The sequence below is a fragment of the Microplitis mediator genome, chromosome 8 (genome assembly GCF_029852145.1).
Source record: "Microplitis mediator isolate UGA2020A chromosome 8, iyMicMedi2.1, whole genome shotgun sequence".
NCBI classification, from domain to species: Eukaryota; Metazoa; Arthropoda; class Insecta; order Hymenoptera; family Braconidae; genus Microplitis; species Microplitis mediator.
This window is the reverse complement of record NC_079976.1, coordinates 2,238,977-2,257,225: the sequence shown is the minus strand read 5'-3', so window position 1 is coordinate 2,257,225 and position 18,249 is coordinate 2,238,977. Positions and strand designations below refer to the sequence as shown.

The 18,249-nt window shown below is 27.0% G+C and overlaps 2 protein-coding genes across 5 annotated transcripts in view; both read right to left on the bottom strand.

Annotated features, from left to right (window-relative positions):
* Positions 1 to 760: 760 nt before the first annotated feature.
* Positions 761 to 4,538, bottom strand: LOC130673610 (uncharacterized). The gene is made up of 3 exons (XM_057478699.1): positions 3,971 to 4,538; positions 1,618 to 2,625; positions 761 to 1,541 (listed from the first exon to the last, which is right to left on the bottom strand). The coding sequence occupies exons 1-3, from the start codon at positions 4,247 to 4,249 to the stop codon at positions 1,107 to 1,109; spliced, it is 1,722 nt and encodes a 573-aa protein (XP_057334682.1). The 5' UTR covers positions 4,250 to 4,538; the 3' UTR covers positions 761 to 1,106.
* A 372-nt stretch (positions 4,539 to 4,910) lies between these two features.
* The window catches only part of LOC130673608 (scavenger receptor class B member 1), a 29,786-nt gene continuing 16,447 nt past the window's right edge, over positions 4,911 to 18,249 (bottom strand). For all 4 annotated transcript variants that reach the window (XM_057478690.1, XM_057478693.1, XM_057478692.1 and 1 more), the window contains 8 exons: positions 17,050 to 17,141; positions 15,857 to 16,017; positions 8,792 to 8,930; positions 8,512 to 8,715; positions 7,978 to 8,122; positions 7,631 to 7,885; positions 7,179 to 7,297; positions 4,911 to 6,589 (listed from right to left, as the gene is read on the bottom strand). In XM_057478690.1, coding sequence (XP_057334673.1) covers positions 6,158 to 6,589; positions 7,179 to 7,297; positions 7,631 to 7,885; positions 7,978 to 8,122; positions 8,512 to 8,715; positions 8,792 to 8,930; positions 15,857 to 16,017; positions 17,050 to 17,141 — 1,547 coding nt within the window. In that variant the 3' untranslated portion in view covers positions 4,911 to 6,157. The remainder of the gene's footprint in view (positions 6,590 to 7,178; positions 7,298 to 7,630; positions 7,886 to 7,977; positions 8,123 to 8,511; positions 8,716 to 8,791; positions 8,931 to 15,856; positions 16,018 to 17,049; positions 17,142 to 18,249) is intronic.

The following is an 18,249-nucleotide window of genomic DNA, read 5'->3' as shown; positions in this document are numbered from 1 at the left end:
TTTAAACACCAGCCAATAGGCTCTCGAGGTTTTAAAAAAACAATTAATGGCTGATTTACATATCGACCAATAGAATTCGCGTATTTTAAAAACTCTATTGTTTAGCGTCATTGTTCTATTAGTTATTAAAATGGTCGCTGCCATTACGGTTATTAATTTTTTTTTTGAGTGAATTCGGCTGGCAATTTTTAAAATCTTTCAATAAATAAATGAATTTAAAAAGAATGAACTTTAAAAAATGCGCACTTCGATATTTGAAAAACCAGTACGTGCATTTTTTTACTTTTCATTATTTATTTATTTAAAATATATAAATTGTCCCATATCTGCTGCATTCGCACTCACAATTTTTTACGAGTGTAAATGTAGCCGACAAATGGCAACTTTTTAAATTTTAGAATAAATGAATAAAATGTGATTAGAGTAAAAATAAAAAAATGCATGTTTAGACAAACGAAAAATCCGTATGCGCATTTTTTAAATTTATTTATATATTTATTTCAAATTTATAAATTGTCTCGTCTGCTACATTCGCTCATAATCTTATGATCCTGAAATTGACAGACAATCAAAAATTTTTAGATTTCTTTCAAACAAATTAATTATTAAAAAAAAAAAAATATCCACATTTAGAAAATTAAAAAATCTAAAAGTGCATTTTTATCAATGATAGTAAAGTTAGCAAACATTTGAAATTATCAAAATTTTTTTTTAACAGATAAATAATAAAAAAAAAATATTTATAAAAAAATGCACACGTCGGAAATTTCATAAACTATACGTGCAATTTTTCGAAATATTTTTGTCAATATTTATTTTTTTGTTAAAAAAAATCCAAAATTTTTAAATGCCTGCTAACTTTATTGTCATTTTTATCAAATATTTTTTTTCATAATTTATTTTGAGAAAAATAATCGAAAAATTATTAGACGTCTGCTTACTTCAGTATCATCATAATTTTTTACTCGCGAGCGCGTTTCGGTTTCGGTAATTAATTAAATTATAGTTAAAAAAAATAGTGATCTGAGTAAATAAAATGCGGCAATGAACGACGGAGAAGGTGAGAAAATAAAAAACATATTTGATGTAACATTAACATAATTATATTAAAGATACATTCCATTAACTAAATAATCAGCGTCATGAGCAAAAGGTCCATGGCGTTTTCCCCGTTTTCTCAAAACTCTCAGCCTGCATGTTAACACAGCGACCAGTACTGCAGTTACCGTCAGTCCAAGAGCCAAAGATATCACAGCACCCCTCGGTTTTAAAATTTCATTGCCGACATCCCTGTTATGGTTCTGCTGCAAATGCTCCGCGTAATGATGAACCCTCACTTCATGTTTCTCCAGCTTCTGATTTGTTTTATTTAAATGCGCGTTTTTATTTTCCGCCACACTGTCTTTTTTGACATTCATATCTACATTATTATCATTTTTATCAACAGAATTTTTAATTTCTTTAATATGAACATTTTTCTGTGTCTCCAATTCTTTTTTAATGCTCACACTTTCTTTGGTCGAAATGCCCTCAGCTAAAACCTGAAACAAAAATAACATTTTAAAATAAAAGTAATGAATTTATTGGGTAATTAAATAAAATAAATAAAAAAATTACCTTATCATTTTTAGACTGGCCAGAATTTTTTCCACCAGCAGAAGTTTCTTTTTCTGGAACTGCTGGTACTGCTGGCGCGATTGTCACCTGAAGCTTATGAAGATCAGGAACTGGACCCGGTTGCTGCCAGGTTTCGTGAACTGGTCGTGGATAATAAGGATCGTATCGTTCCGGATCAAGGTAAGGAGTTTCATCAGGATTATCAGGCATCCCCGGTCTTTTATGGTTAAAAATATGCTGACGTTCAGGATAGTGGGGCATTAAAGCGTTATCTTTATTGCCAGTTATCGGGTTCAAAGGAAAGCCATCTTTGTTAAATTGCTGGTCGTACATTTGCCGATAGTCCCAAGCATTCATGTAACCCGGTCCATAATTTGGAACTTGAGGTACAGGATACTGGACACTCTGTTGCGGGTACATCTGATGCCAGGTTTTGCTTAGCTCTGGATTGCCGTATAGCGGGGGGTATTTATGGTGAAGGGGATACTTGGCAAGGTCGTGGGCTGGACCAGGTGGCTCTGGTGGTGGTGGTGGAGGTGGTCTAGGTGGTCCGGCAACTACTGGTGGTGATGTGGGTTTTTCCGTTGGACATCCCAGGTCACTGGCCTCGTCAGAGGCGTCCGAACACTGGGGGATACCGTCACAAACGTTGTAAATCGCTATACAATCATGGGAACTCCGGCACTCATACTGGTTTCGGCTACACCCGATTTTAATTGGTGGCAAAGTTGTTGGAATGGATTTTATCACCATTGGAATTTCTGTAGCCGCTTGTACGAGGACGTTCGATGACGGCGTGTACGAATATTCTAATGGTCTCTCGACCATTTTTCTTAGGGATTTTAACTCATGCTCTTGTTGGCTATGACGCATTTGGTCTTCTGAATGAGTGTGCGATCGTATATTTAAATTAGTTAACACTGCGCTGCTGTAATTTACGTGGCTTGTAAATTTACATTTGAAATCGTGAGGTGGCCCACAGTGGAATAAATAACAGCTTCCTTGTTTCTGAAAAAATCCAGGCATTTATTTGAATATTTTTTATATCAAATATATGAAATCATATATTTAATAATAAATGTTAGTTGGAAAAATATATACAATTTATAATACTGGTATATTTATGACTAATAAAATATAAATGACCGCCATAAAAATTAAAAATTATAATAATAAATTTTTTATTTTATTTAAATGAAAATTATTGAGATTTATAATTTTAAAAAAATTTGAAGTTTTAGTTTTACTGTCGAGTGTAATGTATTTAAATAAAATGAATTTATTTAAATTGCATGTACAAAATAATAATTTTTATGAGCTAGCTCGTGAAATTTATTATTTATAAAATCATTTTTTAGATTTTATAAAAAAAAAATATTTTTTATTAGCGATTACTATCAGCGGTCTCGAGATGAGTCCACAGAATTCCTTGTACCGATTCACGTTAAAATAAAAATATAAATTTAGAGACTTTTTTGGATAAGTTATTGGACGCGATAAAAAAAAACGATACAAGATTTTTAAAAATAAAATTTATCAAATTTAATCTTAAAATTATTTTCATTTAAATTTTGACGAGCAATTTATTGTTTTATAAAAATATAAAACCACATCCGTGTAAAAAAATTTTTTTCACAATGAATTTAGATATAAATTTCGTCGTAAAACACAGATTGTGACAAAAATATGACTTTCATAATGAATTTGTATCAACAATTATAATCACGACAAAATTATGAGTCAAATTTTTATCCAAGTGATCTGAAGTTCATTCACTAGATTAATTTTACAACCAAAACTTATTTATGTAAATCAAGTTCTTGATGAAAAAAATTTATTGGTAATTTCTGAATGATTGTGAAGTTAACAGACAGTTAAAAATTTTCGGATTTTTTTTTTTTTAAATCAATGGGAAAAATATAAAATATAAAAATATGCACATGTAGAAAATTTAAAAAACTACAGGTGCAATTTTTAAAAATATTTTTTCTTTTATAATTTATCGTTTTTAAAAAAATCCAAAAATTTGTAGACGTCGGCTAACTTTAGTATCATAATTTCTGAAGTCATCGCAAGTCCAATCCAAAGACGTTAAAAATTAATTTTATAATTGATACGGATTTACTAGACAAAAAATTGGAGCAAACTCATGATGAAAGTCATATTTGTGTCACGATCTGAGCTTCGTGATGAAATCCAGATCTAAATTCATTACCAACAAAAATTTTTTTTACACGGGCAAAATCCGTGTAATGGGATTACAAATCACTATGATTTTTTTCCAAGTAACATTATTATGATTATTTATTTAGTTAATAAATAAATAATTAAATTAGTAATTAAAAAAATTTACCTTTTCTTCAAAGACAAAAACATCGCACTCATTAGTTTTACAACAAAGTTTCAAACAATCTTGTCGATTATCCATTTCGGCTTCCATAATATATTTAGCACCAAGTGCTAGAGAGTCTTGAGTCCGTATTATTTTATCCGCGTGTACAGCAAAACTGTCAACACAAATTTGCACGTCATCCTCCGACAATTTAGTTATTTGCGCTAACGAATTTTCGCTGTTAACAAAATTTAGTATTACAATTAATTTGATAAAAATACAAAAGTCAAAATAAAACATGACTGTTGACGGTAGAATTTATTTAGTTGACAATCAAGAGCGCATGTCCCTTTTTTACTCCAAGTACGATCAATAATCGTACCCTCTATAATCACCTGCCTCATCGCAGTTACAAATTTTTAAATAAATTTTTTTCATTTTCAAAAATTTTAATTAAACCCACAGTCGCTTTGACTTTTCTATCACCTGAAGTTGTAAACATTTAATTATTTATTTTAAAATAATCAACACTGATTTCATTAATTGAGCATTTTATTTTTTTTTTTTTTTATCAAATTATTTAACAATATAATTAATTAATATCGAGTTTATTTTTATAAATAAATTAAATTTTTAATTAAAAAAATCAATTTTATTTTACCCGTGCGTTGTATTTTTTTTTTTTTATAATAAATATAAATTTATTTTTAAAAGTCATGATTAAAAAAAACGTGTGGAATTAATTAATAAAATAAATTGTTTAATCTGATTAGTAATCAATTTGAATTTAGTAATTAATAATTAACATTACACGTGTCGACAATTAGCTGAAAAATTTTTCTATTTTGTATTACATATTAAATTATTTTATTGTAATCACATTTTTTGTCGCGATGATTTTAAATTTTAAATTAATCATTTTTTTTTCCAAGTATTTGTCAGAGATTGGAAAAATTTGCTAATGAATGTCACGATGTCAACGACAAAGTTATTATTATTTTCTTGGTATCATATATTTTTTTTTTTGTTAATTATTTTCTTGATTGCACATGCCCTTGGATTAATTACGGAAAATAAAAACTACATCAGCAATTATTATGTCATTTAAATATACGTCTCATCTTATATATTTTTAATATTCCATGATATTTTTTTGTTGATGCAAATTTTAAAAAACAGATAAATTTTTCTGCCTGGCATTGAAATTAATTAAATTATTTTTTTTTTATTTAAATTTTTTAATTTATTTATAAAAATTTAATTATCTATTTTTTTTACAGTTAAATTTTAATTAAAATTACTAGGATAATTTTTTTAAATTAAATAAATAAATTAATGTTTTATTAATTTATTTTTTTTAATTTTTATAATTCAAGAATTTCATTTTTATTGTCATTTTATTTTCAACTGACTTCTTATTTTCAACATCGAATTAAAAATTTATTCATTTTTTTCCTTTCATTTCAATGATCAATTAACAATTTTTTTTTTAATTTAAAATTTTTTGAATGATACTGAAGTTAGCAGACGTCTAATAATTTTTGAATTTTTTTTTAGACGATAAACCAGAAGAAAAAAAATATTTGAAAAAAATGCACCTGCAGTTTTTTAAATTTTCTACATGCGCATATTTTTAGTTTTTTTTTTCTTCAAACTTAATTGTTCAAAAAAAAATCAAAAAATTTTGAATCGTCTGTTAACTTCAGGATCATATTTTTTGACGGTACATAAATTATTAAATTTCAAAAATCAGTTGAGAATAAATGACAAAAAAAAATCTAAATATTTTTTTATATATAAAACCTCATACAAAAATGAATTAAAATTAAAATTCTATTTGAATATTTATCAATTTAATTATTCTCACAAACCATTTAATTAAAAGTTCGCGGAATGTAGAGGTAGAATAAAAAAATCCGACAAGAGAGAGCTTTTGTCACGAAACTTAATTATAAATTAATTAATTACATTAATAACCATTAATAATATTTTCACTCAAAAATAATCCGTTATCATAAAACTTTTCTATTAATATTTCACTCCAAAGTCTTAGTTAATAAATATCTCAAAAATAATTGAGACTAATAGAAAAAATAGTTATTGAGCACAATGAGCATTTTAGTTCACTTAGAATACACTTTCTTAAAATAAAAAATAATAATTAATTATTACAATAATGAACAGAGATAAATTAAAATAAATATTGAATCACACTTCGACTATCGGTCTCGCATCCTCGGAATTATGATTCAATAAAATGTACGAGTCCTTAACAACGAGTGTGCGATGTTGTCCGTTGACGATAAACGAGGATCCTCTTCTTATTGTTTTTTTACCGAGTTCGATGGCTTCGTGCGTTGTAAGAACATTAGTGTACGCTTTTATAGTCATCGTACTTAGAACAATAATCCCGACTAGAATCAGACCGTATGTTATACACGGCACTGCGATATCCGCGAATGTCGTTGCCAAGTATATCCACCTTCTTATTGCTGGTGTTAATTCGTCGATGCCTTCTTCGATCCACATTATTGGAAATACGATATCCGGAAAATCTTTAACTGCTGTTATGTCCGGCTGTCTTTCTACCTTTAGATTCAATTGAACTCGTACTTTTCCTTCGACAGGTACTCCGAGTTTCTAGTGAGAAAAATAATATATTTAATTACTATTATTTTGATGGATAGTTGAATAATTTAATTACATAAATTTAATCATGGGATTTATCGATATTAATTATAAACTTTTACTTCCGTTTGTTCATTTTTTAATTTACTTTAATCTTTTATTCAAAATTATGTAATTGAGGAATTGATTGATTGAATAATTTATTTTATAAAAATTGTATTTTATTTTATTCTGAAGTTGATAAAAAAAAATATTAATGAGGGGTCTAATTTATGCGGTTAGTGAAGATTTAGAGAGGACTTGCGGGCTCGGTCTTCAAATTTTTTTTTTGAATAGTCTCTAGTGATTAATTTATCTATCAGTTCTTAGCCTACTGAAAATAGAAGCAATAAATCGATTGGTCAGTTTTTTTTTTCAAAGAATTAAATTATTTTAGAGGAGGTCACTATAAAAATAATAAACAGAATCTTTTATATTTAATAAGAATAAAAAAAATTTTATTTGATATTTTTTAAAATAAAAACTTGGGGTGGGTTGTTAAGATTTTTAAAAATTGGCCATAAAAAATTTACGATTTAAAAAAAAAGGTTTAGATTCTTACGGGTTGAATTTTAAAATAAGTTTCGTGCAATTCTTGCACTGGTTTCAATCCCACGACCGCATCTGTGAGCTTTTGATCAGCTTTATAAAAGTGTGGGAATGACAAATAAACTGGTGCGCCTGAAAAATAAAATTACATTTTTTATTAATTTTTAAAAATATAAAAAACCTACTCAAGCACTCGATTAAAATTTTATTCATTAATAAATAAAACGATAACGAGCAGCGTGAATTTATGAACAAATAAAAAGAAAAAAAGATTAATATCAAGAGAAAAAAATAATATTTTTTTCCAGTTTCTCACAAAAAAGATCTAAAAATTAACGATAGGGTCGGGTTGATAAAAATAATAAAAAAGAACCAGAGTTGAAACGGTCAACGAACTTGAAACCGCCTGAAGAATTTGTCATTTAAAACACAATTTAAATAAAATTATTGAATTTAATGACTCACTGTATTGACAAGGACTGATATTCTGAAGACCCTTGAGTGGGCAACTCGTCGGATCATCCGGACAGAAACATTCATTTTCAGGCTTACTACCACTCGGTGGGTCAAACACATCATCAGTTGGTGTGTAAAGATCCGCATTTATTCCCGCCTTCTCAACAGGTCCTCTGTACTGAAGTGGAAGCACTCGACAAAGATCTTTGTCCCAAACGTGCACTATGTCTGCACCTGTGCTGTCTCGCGGCGGAAAAAATGATCCTGTAACCAAAAAAAAAAAATGATTTATTTATTTATTAATTTAAAAAATGAATGAATAAATAAATAAATTAATTAACTAGTAGTTCAATTACCTTCTGATGCTGTTATTGAATTACAAGGTTCATCTTCCCAATAAGGAAGACGGTCTAAGCCATTCAATTTGTTTATTAATCCGAATTGTTTCATGTCAGTATGTCCTGTATAAATCGTTGACACTTCGTCTAATGTGCCGTTTCTCTATAAATAAGTAAGAAAATATATAAAGTGGATACTCAATGAATAATGACAATGATAAGAAGAACGGAAAGTAAATAAACTGAAGTCAATATAAATAAATCGTCTGAGAAATAATGAATAATAAAACATTAAAGTACTTAATTACTTTAACGAGTGACGTGAATATAAAATAGTGTTTTATGTTCTAGTCTAATGCTCTGAAAAGATTAATTGAAGGAGCACAAAGATTAATTTATCTGCCGGCACTTAATATATTTTATTAACGGCCGAAGAAATTGAATAAGATGACAGTCAATGGATTAATTGATTACTGATTTATTAGTGAATATTTTTTACTGATAATTGATGGAGATGATTTGATTTATTGTTGATAAATTATTGGAACTTACGGCAAGAAGAAGACCCATTTGGTGCATGGGTCTGCGCGCTTTTGGAAAAAAACGGTGAGCGATGCTGACAAGTGGATCGTCGTAGCCAAAAACGAGTTGCTGGGCAGTAACTGGGACAAAGGGTTTCTGATTCAGGCCACTTATGAACATTGACAGTCCGAAGTTTAGCAGCCTTGGCAAACTTTTACTTTGCGTTGTTAATGTCTATAAAGAAGGATGGATTTTTGAAATTTCAAATTTTACTTTGAGGGAAATTAATGAAAGTTTAAAGTAAACTTACGAGAAGTGGAATATTTGGTACTAAAACTCGTAGATCTTTGTCTTTAGATAATTCCGGTACGAAATTTAATATTTTTTTGTGCTGATACGATACTGTTCCGTTGTTGTGGAATACAATGTTTACTTTTTCCATGTCTTCTCTGTAATTAATATTTAAATTTTTTATTTGTACTTGAAAATTATTACTATCAAGTCTGGTCTAGACTTTTATTATTGTGAAGAGATAAAACATGAGATTAATTAAGATGTATGTCAGTGATTAATTAAATACACGGGTTTATATTTTAAAGGAAGATAAAATAATTATTTTTTAATTTGTATTAAAAAACCATGAGTTTTTTTTATAAATATATGAAAAAAATTATTGAATTAATTTTTTTAATAACTCGATTTTAATTCCATAGTAAGAATAATTTTTTTTAGTAATTAATTTATATTCTGATGCGTAATATATGAGAAATAAATTGTATCAATGACCTTAAACTCAAATTATAACAATTAAAGTTACATTAATAGTTACAGAATGAGCATAATCGCGTGCAGTTTTTAATTCCGCGTAATTATTTTTTATGGTAATGAATTATTACAATAATACTAGAGAGTTCGTATTTATATATACCGCAATTAGGTCATAGAAAAATAAAAAAATTATAAAATATTTTAAAAATTATTTGCTAATTGTCGTTTACGAGTGAGTAAAGTAATTTGCGACCTAGAGAAGGTCGTATATTTTAACGAGAAAGTACGATTAAATATTGCGCTTATGATTCGACACGGCAGATGAGAGACAAGTGACCATAACTGTGCAATCTATGTAATATAATTGTTGGCTTATGATTAAGCGTTAATTTATTATTATATTACATTAGCAATATAATTGCCAGCATGCCAGTACGAGCTACTGCCGTGATATTTGATCATTATATTGTTGTGAAAGCATCAATTTAATAAACTTATTTTAAATTCTTATATTATTATTTACAGACGAGAAACTAGGTGAATATCATTAACACTAAATCCTTAAAAAACATCACTCATTTACTTTATTTTTGCAATTGCTATCATTTATTTATGCCTCAGACCAATTAAATTACTTGATTTCTTTAACTGCTTCAGTAATTCGCGGAAAATAAATTATTATTTAAGTACAGTTGGCAAAAAAAAAGATTTTTAATGAAAAATTACGATCCGTAATGAGCAATTTGTAGATAATTAAAAAATCACTATCTGTAATTCAACAATTTTAATTTTCAAGTAATGAATAAAATTTATCTGTCTATTGGTAATGTTAATTAGTAATAAATAATTAATTACACTGAGGGAAAATAGTAGATTACGCACTTCGGGGGAAAAGTAGGAGATTGCGATCCGTGTGATTTTGTTGCCCGAGCTCTAGTGAGAAAAAGTCGAGCTTTTTTTTCAAGTGGCGGGAAAATTTGAATTTACAATTATTTGTAATGAGCAATTAGTAGATAATTAAAAAATCACTATCTGTAATTCAACAATTTTAATTTTCAAGTAATGAATAAAATTTATCTGTCTATTGGTAATGTTAATTAGTAATAAATAATTAATTACACTGAGGGAAAATAGTAGATTACGCACTTCGGGAGAAAAGTAGGAGATTGCGATCCACGTGATTTTGCCGCCCGAGCTCTAGTGAGAAAAAGCCGAGCTTTTTTTTTCAAGTGGCGGGAAAATTTGAATTTACAATTATCTGTAATGAGCAATTAGTAGATAATTAAAAAAGCACTATCTGTAATTCAACAATTTTAATTTTCAAGTTATGAATAAAATTTATCTGTCTATTGGTAATGTTAATTAGTAATAAATAATTAATTACACTGAGGGAAAATAGTAGATTACGCACTTCGGGGGAAAAGTAGGAGATTGCGATCCGTGTGATTTTGTCGTCCGAGCTCTAGTGAGAAAAAGTCGAGCTTTTTTTTTTCAAGTGGCGGGAAAATTTGAATTTACAATTATCTGTATCATACTGATAAATTCTTGGTACAGAAATATATAAAGTAGAAGTACCATTTATGACCACTGCTCCGTTTTTGGACATTTAATACTTTATTTTAATTTATGAAAAAGTATAAGAAAAAAATTCTGTTGTCCGATAAAATTAATCTTCAAATATTTAAAAAAATTAATTACGCCAGCGTATTTTATAAATTTTTTGAGTATCCAAAACTGGCCCTAAAGTGACCAAAACCGAAACTTCTATCTTATTCTCGATAGTTATCATTATCAATAAATGAAATTCCCTAATCAATTGATATTTCTTCTCAGACAGTAATTTTCGCTAACCTTTTTTCTGTGTTAAATAAAAAATTCATATATATAAATATATTTAAGATATAAATATTAGCATAATAATATTGCAAAATACTTGATGAATTTCATGATAATGTTAATTAAAAGTCTTATATTAATTAACATTTTTAACGAAGTTATTTAATCGATCATAAGATAAACAATATAAGCATTATATTACAATATATATGAAATGTTGATAAACATACTTGTATAAATGTTTATCTAATATCTCTGATTCCCAATTAGCCAACAGCTTTAGTTATAAATAATAAATATACATATGTATATGAATATATGTCCCCATATAATCTTCAGTGTGATTTGATCGGTTCGATACACAAGATTGAATCACGGCCTATTATTACATGCCACTATTACACAGCATTGCATACTTTTGAAGATGTAATAGCTCTCGTAATACACAAATATATACGTATAAGTACACACATTTAACTTATTCACAAGTTAGCATCGACCTGTAGCTGTACCACGAACTTCCGTATTATATCGTAGAAAGCTAAAAGTATTTGCATACCCACCTCGACCACAATAGGACATATTTAATTTAGTGTCAGCAATTTAGTCTACTTAAATAACCAATTACTCTTGTAATTATTTTTAAGATGCTAATTATGGGGGTTTTAATACTTTTTTAAATGAAAATTAGGTAAAGTGAGATAAATTCATTGAGATAATAAAGAAAATTAAAGTAAATAATTAACTTATATAAAATTGTGCAACAATGCAATAAAAATGTCAAGCCGAGGGCAACTTTTACTTTTTTATCTTGAATTGTCTTCTCATCAAAATCACGTGAAAGTGATATATGTTGACTCGGCGAAATCCTTTTGTCATACTTATATTTATAAAACTCGCCCATGACTTTCCTGAATTCCGTGTTTTTTCTTTATCAGTCATAAGATTTTTAGTAAAAAAAAATTACAAGGATCACGTCCTTTAGATTTTTTGTATGGAGTTTAAAAAAAATTCAAATCTCGGAATTTCATCTTTTGATAGAAGTCGGGTTGATAAAAAAATATTTTACGATTTCCGCGTCTGTAAACAGACTTTCGTGTTTACGTCACCGAGTTGATATGACGTTGAATTGTAAAATAATTTTTAAAGCAATTTTAAAATCATTGAGGGAATAAAAAAATTTTGTAAAATAATTTAGTCTGTGGTTAATCATGTCAGTTACGCATGGAAGCTCAGAATTACAACTTAAAACGTTCTACAAGACGTGTGTTGTTTTACTAAGACAATAATTTAATAAACAATAACAATAATAATATAGAGTTAATGGCAAGTTAAATAATATATCATTGTTCAAATGGATATTTAAATTGTAATGTAATCGTCTGAACATAAATTGTTTAAATAGAAAGTATTGAAACACGTCGAGTAAATATATACACGTATATGTATGTATAAGTGTGTACTTATATTTATGCACTTAACCCTGTATAATTTAATATTAGATAACAAAATTATCAGGTCACCGTGCCACTAGTACCAGCGTTGGTATTTTGCGAATTTTTTTTTTTTTTTTTTTTTATAAATACTTGAAGATTTTATTCAGTTTTAGTGACGGTAATAGAAACTTATCGCCACGATGTCATTTAGTTTTAATAAAAGTTAAATAATTAACTACACGGAAAAAAAATATTAGTAAATATTACTGAGATTCTCGTCAACGGCGCGCCTAGACCGAATCTCAGCAAATATTATGGAGTAGAACGTAAGAAATTAATAACAGATGCATTTTTTTGACGAGTGTCTTGTAGTTTTTTAAGGTTTAAGTATGTATCTGAACATCGGAACGTTTTTCGCGCAACGAAAATTAAAAAAATTTATGTAATTCGACTTAAGGGATAATTAGGGATGTTCTGCAATTTTCAGCTGACGTCCGAAATATTTTAGAAGTCTGTATTAAGTAGATTTTTTACTTTATATTTCGTTTTTTTGATTTCGCGCCAAAAAAAAACGTTCCGATGTTCAGGTGCATGTTTGAGTAGTAATTTTAAATATTCAAGCAGTATATTTCAACGGTTAACTATTCATTATAGCAGTTTAAACATTAAAATCATAATTTTACTGATTGGAACGACATTTGTTATTGAACATAACATAAATAATTAGAAGTTGAACTACAATTATTGTCAATCATTTTTTTCTTTGCGGTTATGGAATAAAGTTAAATTTTAAAACACGGAAATTTCAATTTTTATGAACAAAAAATTTGAATTTTTTTTTTTTATTAAAATTATATGTTGGGTATCAAATTGAAGCTTATGGTCAATAGATTCTTATAGTATTTGTTATATTGTATATATTTTAATGGCTCAGCTGTTAAATAAATTTAATTAAGGCTCAAAAATATCCCCCTTGAAAATAACATAAAATTACTTACACACAGAAAGAAAAAAATCTTGAGTAAAAAAAAAATTTTTTGAACCAAGATCTTAAGGAAGACTGAAAATTTCTTGAATGAAGTTGAAATTTCTTGAACGAAGTTAAATTTTCTTGAGCTAAGAAAATTTCTTCTTGCTCCAAAATAACTTCGGTCTCTATGATTTTCTTGGTTCAAGAAATTCTTTTTTTCTGTGCAGTATTCGACTTAAAATCTAAAATATGATGAATACGATTAATCGTAGAACTTAATTTTGTAAAAAAAATTTCATTAGACAGGATAAAATAAAAATTTACAAAAACAAATTTAAAGTATAACGCGGAAGAGAAAAGTCCACACGCGACCATCATCGACAAGTGGTCTTTGCTTTAGAAATTCACGTCAATTTTTTTTTATAGCGGAAAGACAGAATTGCCGCGATTCACACACTTACATATTAAATATAAACATACTTATATTTATCTACATACATACATATTAATATATATTTATATAATTTTTTGCCACAATTTTTATGGCATTACGTGTTTCGCGGCAATAAAAACACCTTGCGCTAGACAGGAGAGTGTTTACGTAGATCTTACGTATGGGAAAACTATACAACAGCTCTATATAAATACTAGATTACTATATTATATTATATGCTACTATAATACATCAGGGATGATTGCTCAGACGTTGAACATAAATACATGACAGCTACATATCATATAAATTTAACTAGTGTAGTGCAATGTAATGTAATACGAGAGTACTGTATTCATACTCTCACTTAAAGACTTCTGGACTTTAACTCTTGTACAAAGAAGATTATGACTTTCCTTTGGAATTAGATATTATTAGATACTTTTTCCTATCCATTATTATGTTTTCTCATTTATTGAATTCTTACCAATCTAATAGATATTTAATTATAATTACTGTTACATCATAGTAATCGAATAAAAAAAATTGATTTATTTTCAAATGAAGTGAGGTAATTGTTTACAGTCTTCAATTAAAATTTTTTATATTTTTATATTATTATTCATTTAATTCTTCGTCTATGATTAACAATTAATTAATAAATTATTATTTTTTATCGCGATGTCATTTAAATAAAGGTTAATCTATGTTAATATTTATTAGACGTGATTGTAGGTCTAGATTATCTATAAAAAATTATTTTTTTTATTATTAATGTTAATAAAAAAAGTACCAAGGTAAAATAAACAAAGTATTTTTCTAGTGATGGCTTACGAGAGTTGACGTATTAAATAACCCTGGGAATCCCTCAGCTCATAACTCATAATAATAATTTTAATATTGTGGACATTGTGAAAAGGTAATTTGAATTTTATTCAAGTGCACTGTAAATTACACCACTACAATCTCAAATTTATTGTTATTATTGCTGTTTATTATATTATTTAAATTACGGATGGCCTTATTTATAAATTCATAGGGAAATTTTTGTTGTTTTTTTACAGTTTATATTTATTTATTGTTTTTTTTATGGATGTTTACTCGGGTCTGCTATTTAACAACTTCACACATGAATAGTGAGATATAAATTTAAAAGGATGGGGTATAAATTCAAAGTCAACGTCAAAATATATCAGTACACGTACTTGAGATACGAGGAATTTTTTGACGTTGATTTATTTTAGTTATGATTTATTTTTTCGGTATGAAAAATAATTTTTTGTTTTCGTAAGAAACAAAAATTGTTTGGAAAATTTTAAATTGGTAATTTTTGAATCACGATAATAATATTTATTAAATCGACCGGAAATTGAAACTTTCGTACGCGATTTGTTCTATTCTGAGACACAAATTAATTAATTTATTTATTATGATATTGAAGTTAGTCGACGTCTAATAATTTTTGGGTTTTCTTTTAGACAGTAAATTTCAAAAAAAAAAAATTTGAAAAAATTGCACCTGTGGATTTTTAAATTTTCTGCATGTGCATATTTTTTGTAATTGATTTATTGAAAAAAAAATCCAAAAATTTTGAATTGTCTGCGAACTTCAGGATCATTTTATTATGATATTGAAGTTAGCCGACGTCTAATAATTTTTGGATTTTCTTTCAGACAGTAAATTTAAAAAAAAAAAAATTTGAAAAAATTGCACCTGTGGTTTTTAAAATTTTCTACATGTGCATATTTTTAGTTTTCATTTTTTTGTAATTGATTTATTGAAAAAAAAATCCAAAAATTTTGAATTGTCTGCGAACTTCAGGATCATTAATTTATTTTATAATTTTGTAATCAAGAAAACAATTTTGAATTTTCAAAAAAAAATTCTGGTTTAAAATTTAAATAAAATAAAAAATAGAATAAAATAACTTACCGGTAAACAAAAGGTCCAACTTCCTCAAGTTTTGGTTTCTTGTTTAAATTTAAAAAGTCATCAGCATTAGTAACATTGAATATATAAACTTTGGTAAGCCTCACTACCCCAGGTTTTTGCCAGTATTGAAAAGAGAGTGAACCATTCCATAGCCTTAATTGCTGTAACAAGTAAAAAATCATTTTAATCAGACAATTAACTCCCCTTAATTAAATAAAGTAACTAATTAAACTCCTACTATGATTACTATAATTATTAATTTCGCGATCAATTTGAAATACTATCGAAACAATAAAAAATTTCATAATAGATTTTAAAATATGCAATGTGAAAGTTTCCGGTGTACAAATGTTATAGAAATATTATCGTAATAAATTCAAATAAAACCATAGTACAAATATCCTTTCACTGTTATTTATCAATATTTGTTGATTAATAATTAACGTACAGTCAATACTATTATTTATACCCCTTACTATAATCATACATTATTTCAATCGACTTTAAATTTTTTTCTTTCGTACAAAAAATTTTTTAACTGATTCTGAGATGATACTGAAGTTAGCAGACGTCTAATAATTTTTTGACTTTTTTTTAAACAATAAATTACAAAAAAAAAATATTTGAAAAAATTTCACCTATAGCTTTTTTGATTTTCTACATGTGCATTTTTTTAGTTTTTCTTTTTTTTTAATTAAACCGTTGAAAAAAAAATCCGAAAATTATCAATTGTCTGTTAACTTCAGGATCATGATTCTGAAGCTATCAGGCAATTTAAAATTTTCGGATTCTTTTTTCAACAAATCAAATACAAAAAAAAATTGCACGTGTAGAAAATTAAAAAATCTACATGTGCAATTTTTAAAAATATTTTTTTTCTTAAAATTTATCAGTTTGAAGAAAATCCAAAAATTATTAAACTTCGGCCAGCTTCGGAATCATATTTTTCACCCGACCGAATTCTATTAATTCTTTTGCTCAGTCAATTAAATATTTCTATAAATAAAATACAATATTTATTAATTATTAATGACAATGATTAATTGAGCAATAAATTATTTAGTTGTTTATTTTTTATAAGGATAAAAAAAATTTTATTATCATTCCACATAAAAATTATAAAAAATAAACGATGCACTAAAACTTAAATAGATAATTATTTTTTTTTTTGTAAAATTAAATATTATACTTACTCTTAAAATAACGTAATCGACCCAAGGTATACTACAAAGAATAATACCAATAGCTAATGCCAATAGGCCAAATAGGATAGCAGCAATTCTACCTGTAAAATAATTGAAACAAAAAATTTATGTATTTAAAAACATTTAATGTTATGGCATACTTAAATACAATAAATAGTAATTACAAAATACAATGACTTCATGTTAGCGAATAAATACCAACAATAAAAATCCTAATGGCAATAAATAAAAATAAATGTACAGAGAAGGGTCAGAGACTCGTTTTTTTTTCCGCTATAATAGTAATCGTCCTTAAGATTTTTTCTTACTTCAGTTGTCTGGTTTAGCAACCGTCGAATGAATTATTGAGATTCGACACTCGTTTATTATCTATCATTTAAATGACGACAAAAGAAAAAGAGATGTCACTAAAGTTTTATTTATTTTTTTTGTTACGAAACCGTTTGAACTTTCAACTATTACTACACATTATTCCTACGATTCTATAACTAATTTACATAAAAAATTACTTTTATTTATCTTTAATAATTTAAATACTATTTAAATCCCACGTTTTTTAAATAAATTTAAATTATATTATTTTTTATTTCAACTTTTTTTATCTTCATTTTCTTATTGACTGAAATTCCCCGGTTTTAAATAAATTATTTTATATTTTATTCATCAAAATTTTTTTTTACTATTACATATGACAGACCGGAAATAAAATAGAAAAGAAATGCCAAAGGAAATAACTCAAAGAAATCAGGGCTATAATTTTCTCCGTACGTGCACGTAGAGTAGAAAAAAATGAGTAATTTTGATCAAACGCAAATGGCGTATACTTGGTTGTATATATATTTATAGTGGATAATTTAGCATCCGACTAATCTTCAATGCTTACAGCTAATTTCCGATGTCAATACCGTGATATTAGAGGTAATTGACAAGGTTCTGAGACCTTGAAGTTATTTGTTCCGGGAAATTTGGATGTCAATGACTCGTTTCAAATAAAAAAAGTTTTTTAAATTTAAAAAAAAAATAATGATAATAAATAATAATTAGTGTACTAATATTCTGACCAGTGACATTGAAGATGAAAGCAAAAGTATACGTAATATATAATAATTTATGACGTAATTTTAAAACCCAAGTAAAACAAGTTACAGCACTTCTTTATAATTTAACGAGGAATGAGGATTTTTTTTT

Bases quoted from the DNA above. Each gene is read 5' to 3' on its own strand.
- LOC130673610 (XM_057478699.1), bottom strand. From the start codon at position 4,249: ATGTTTTATTTTGACTTTTGTATTTTTATCAAATTAATTGTAATACTA. The intron at 2,626-3,970 runs GTAAATTTTTTT...GGATTTTTTCAG, and splicing joins TTTTTGTCTTTGAAGAAAAG to AAACAAGGAAGCTGTTATTT. The intron at 1,542-1,617 runs GTAATTTTTTTA...TTTTTGTTTCAG, and splicing joins GCCAGTCTAAAAATGATAAG to GTTTTAGCTGAGGGCATTTC.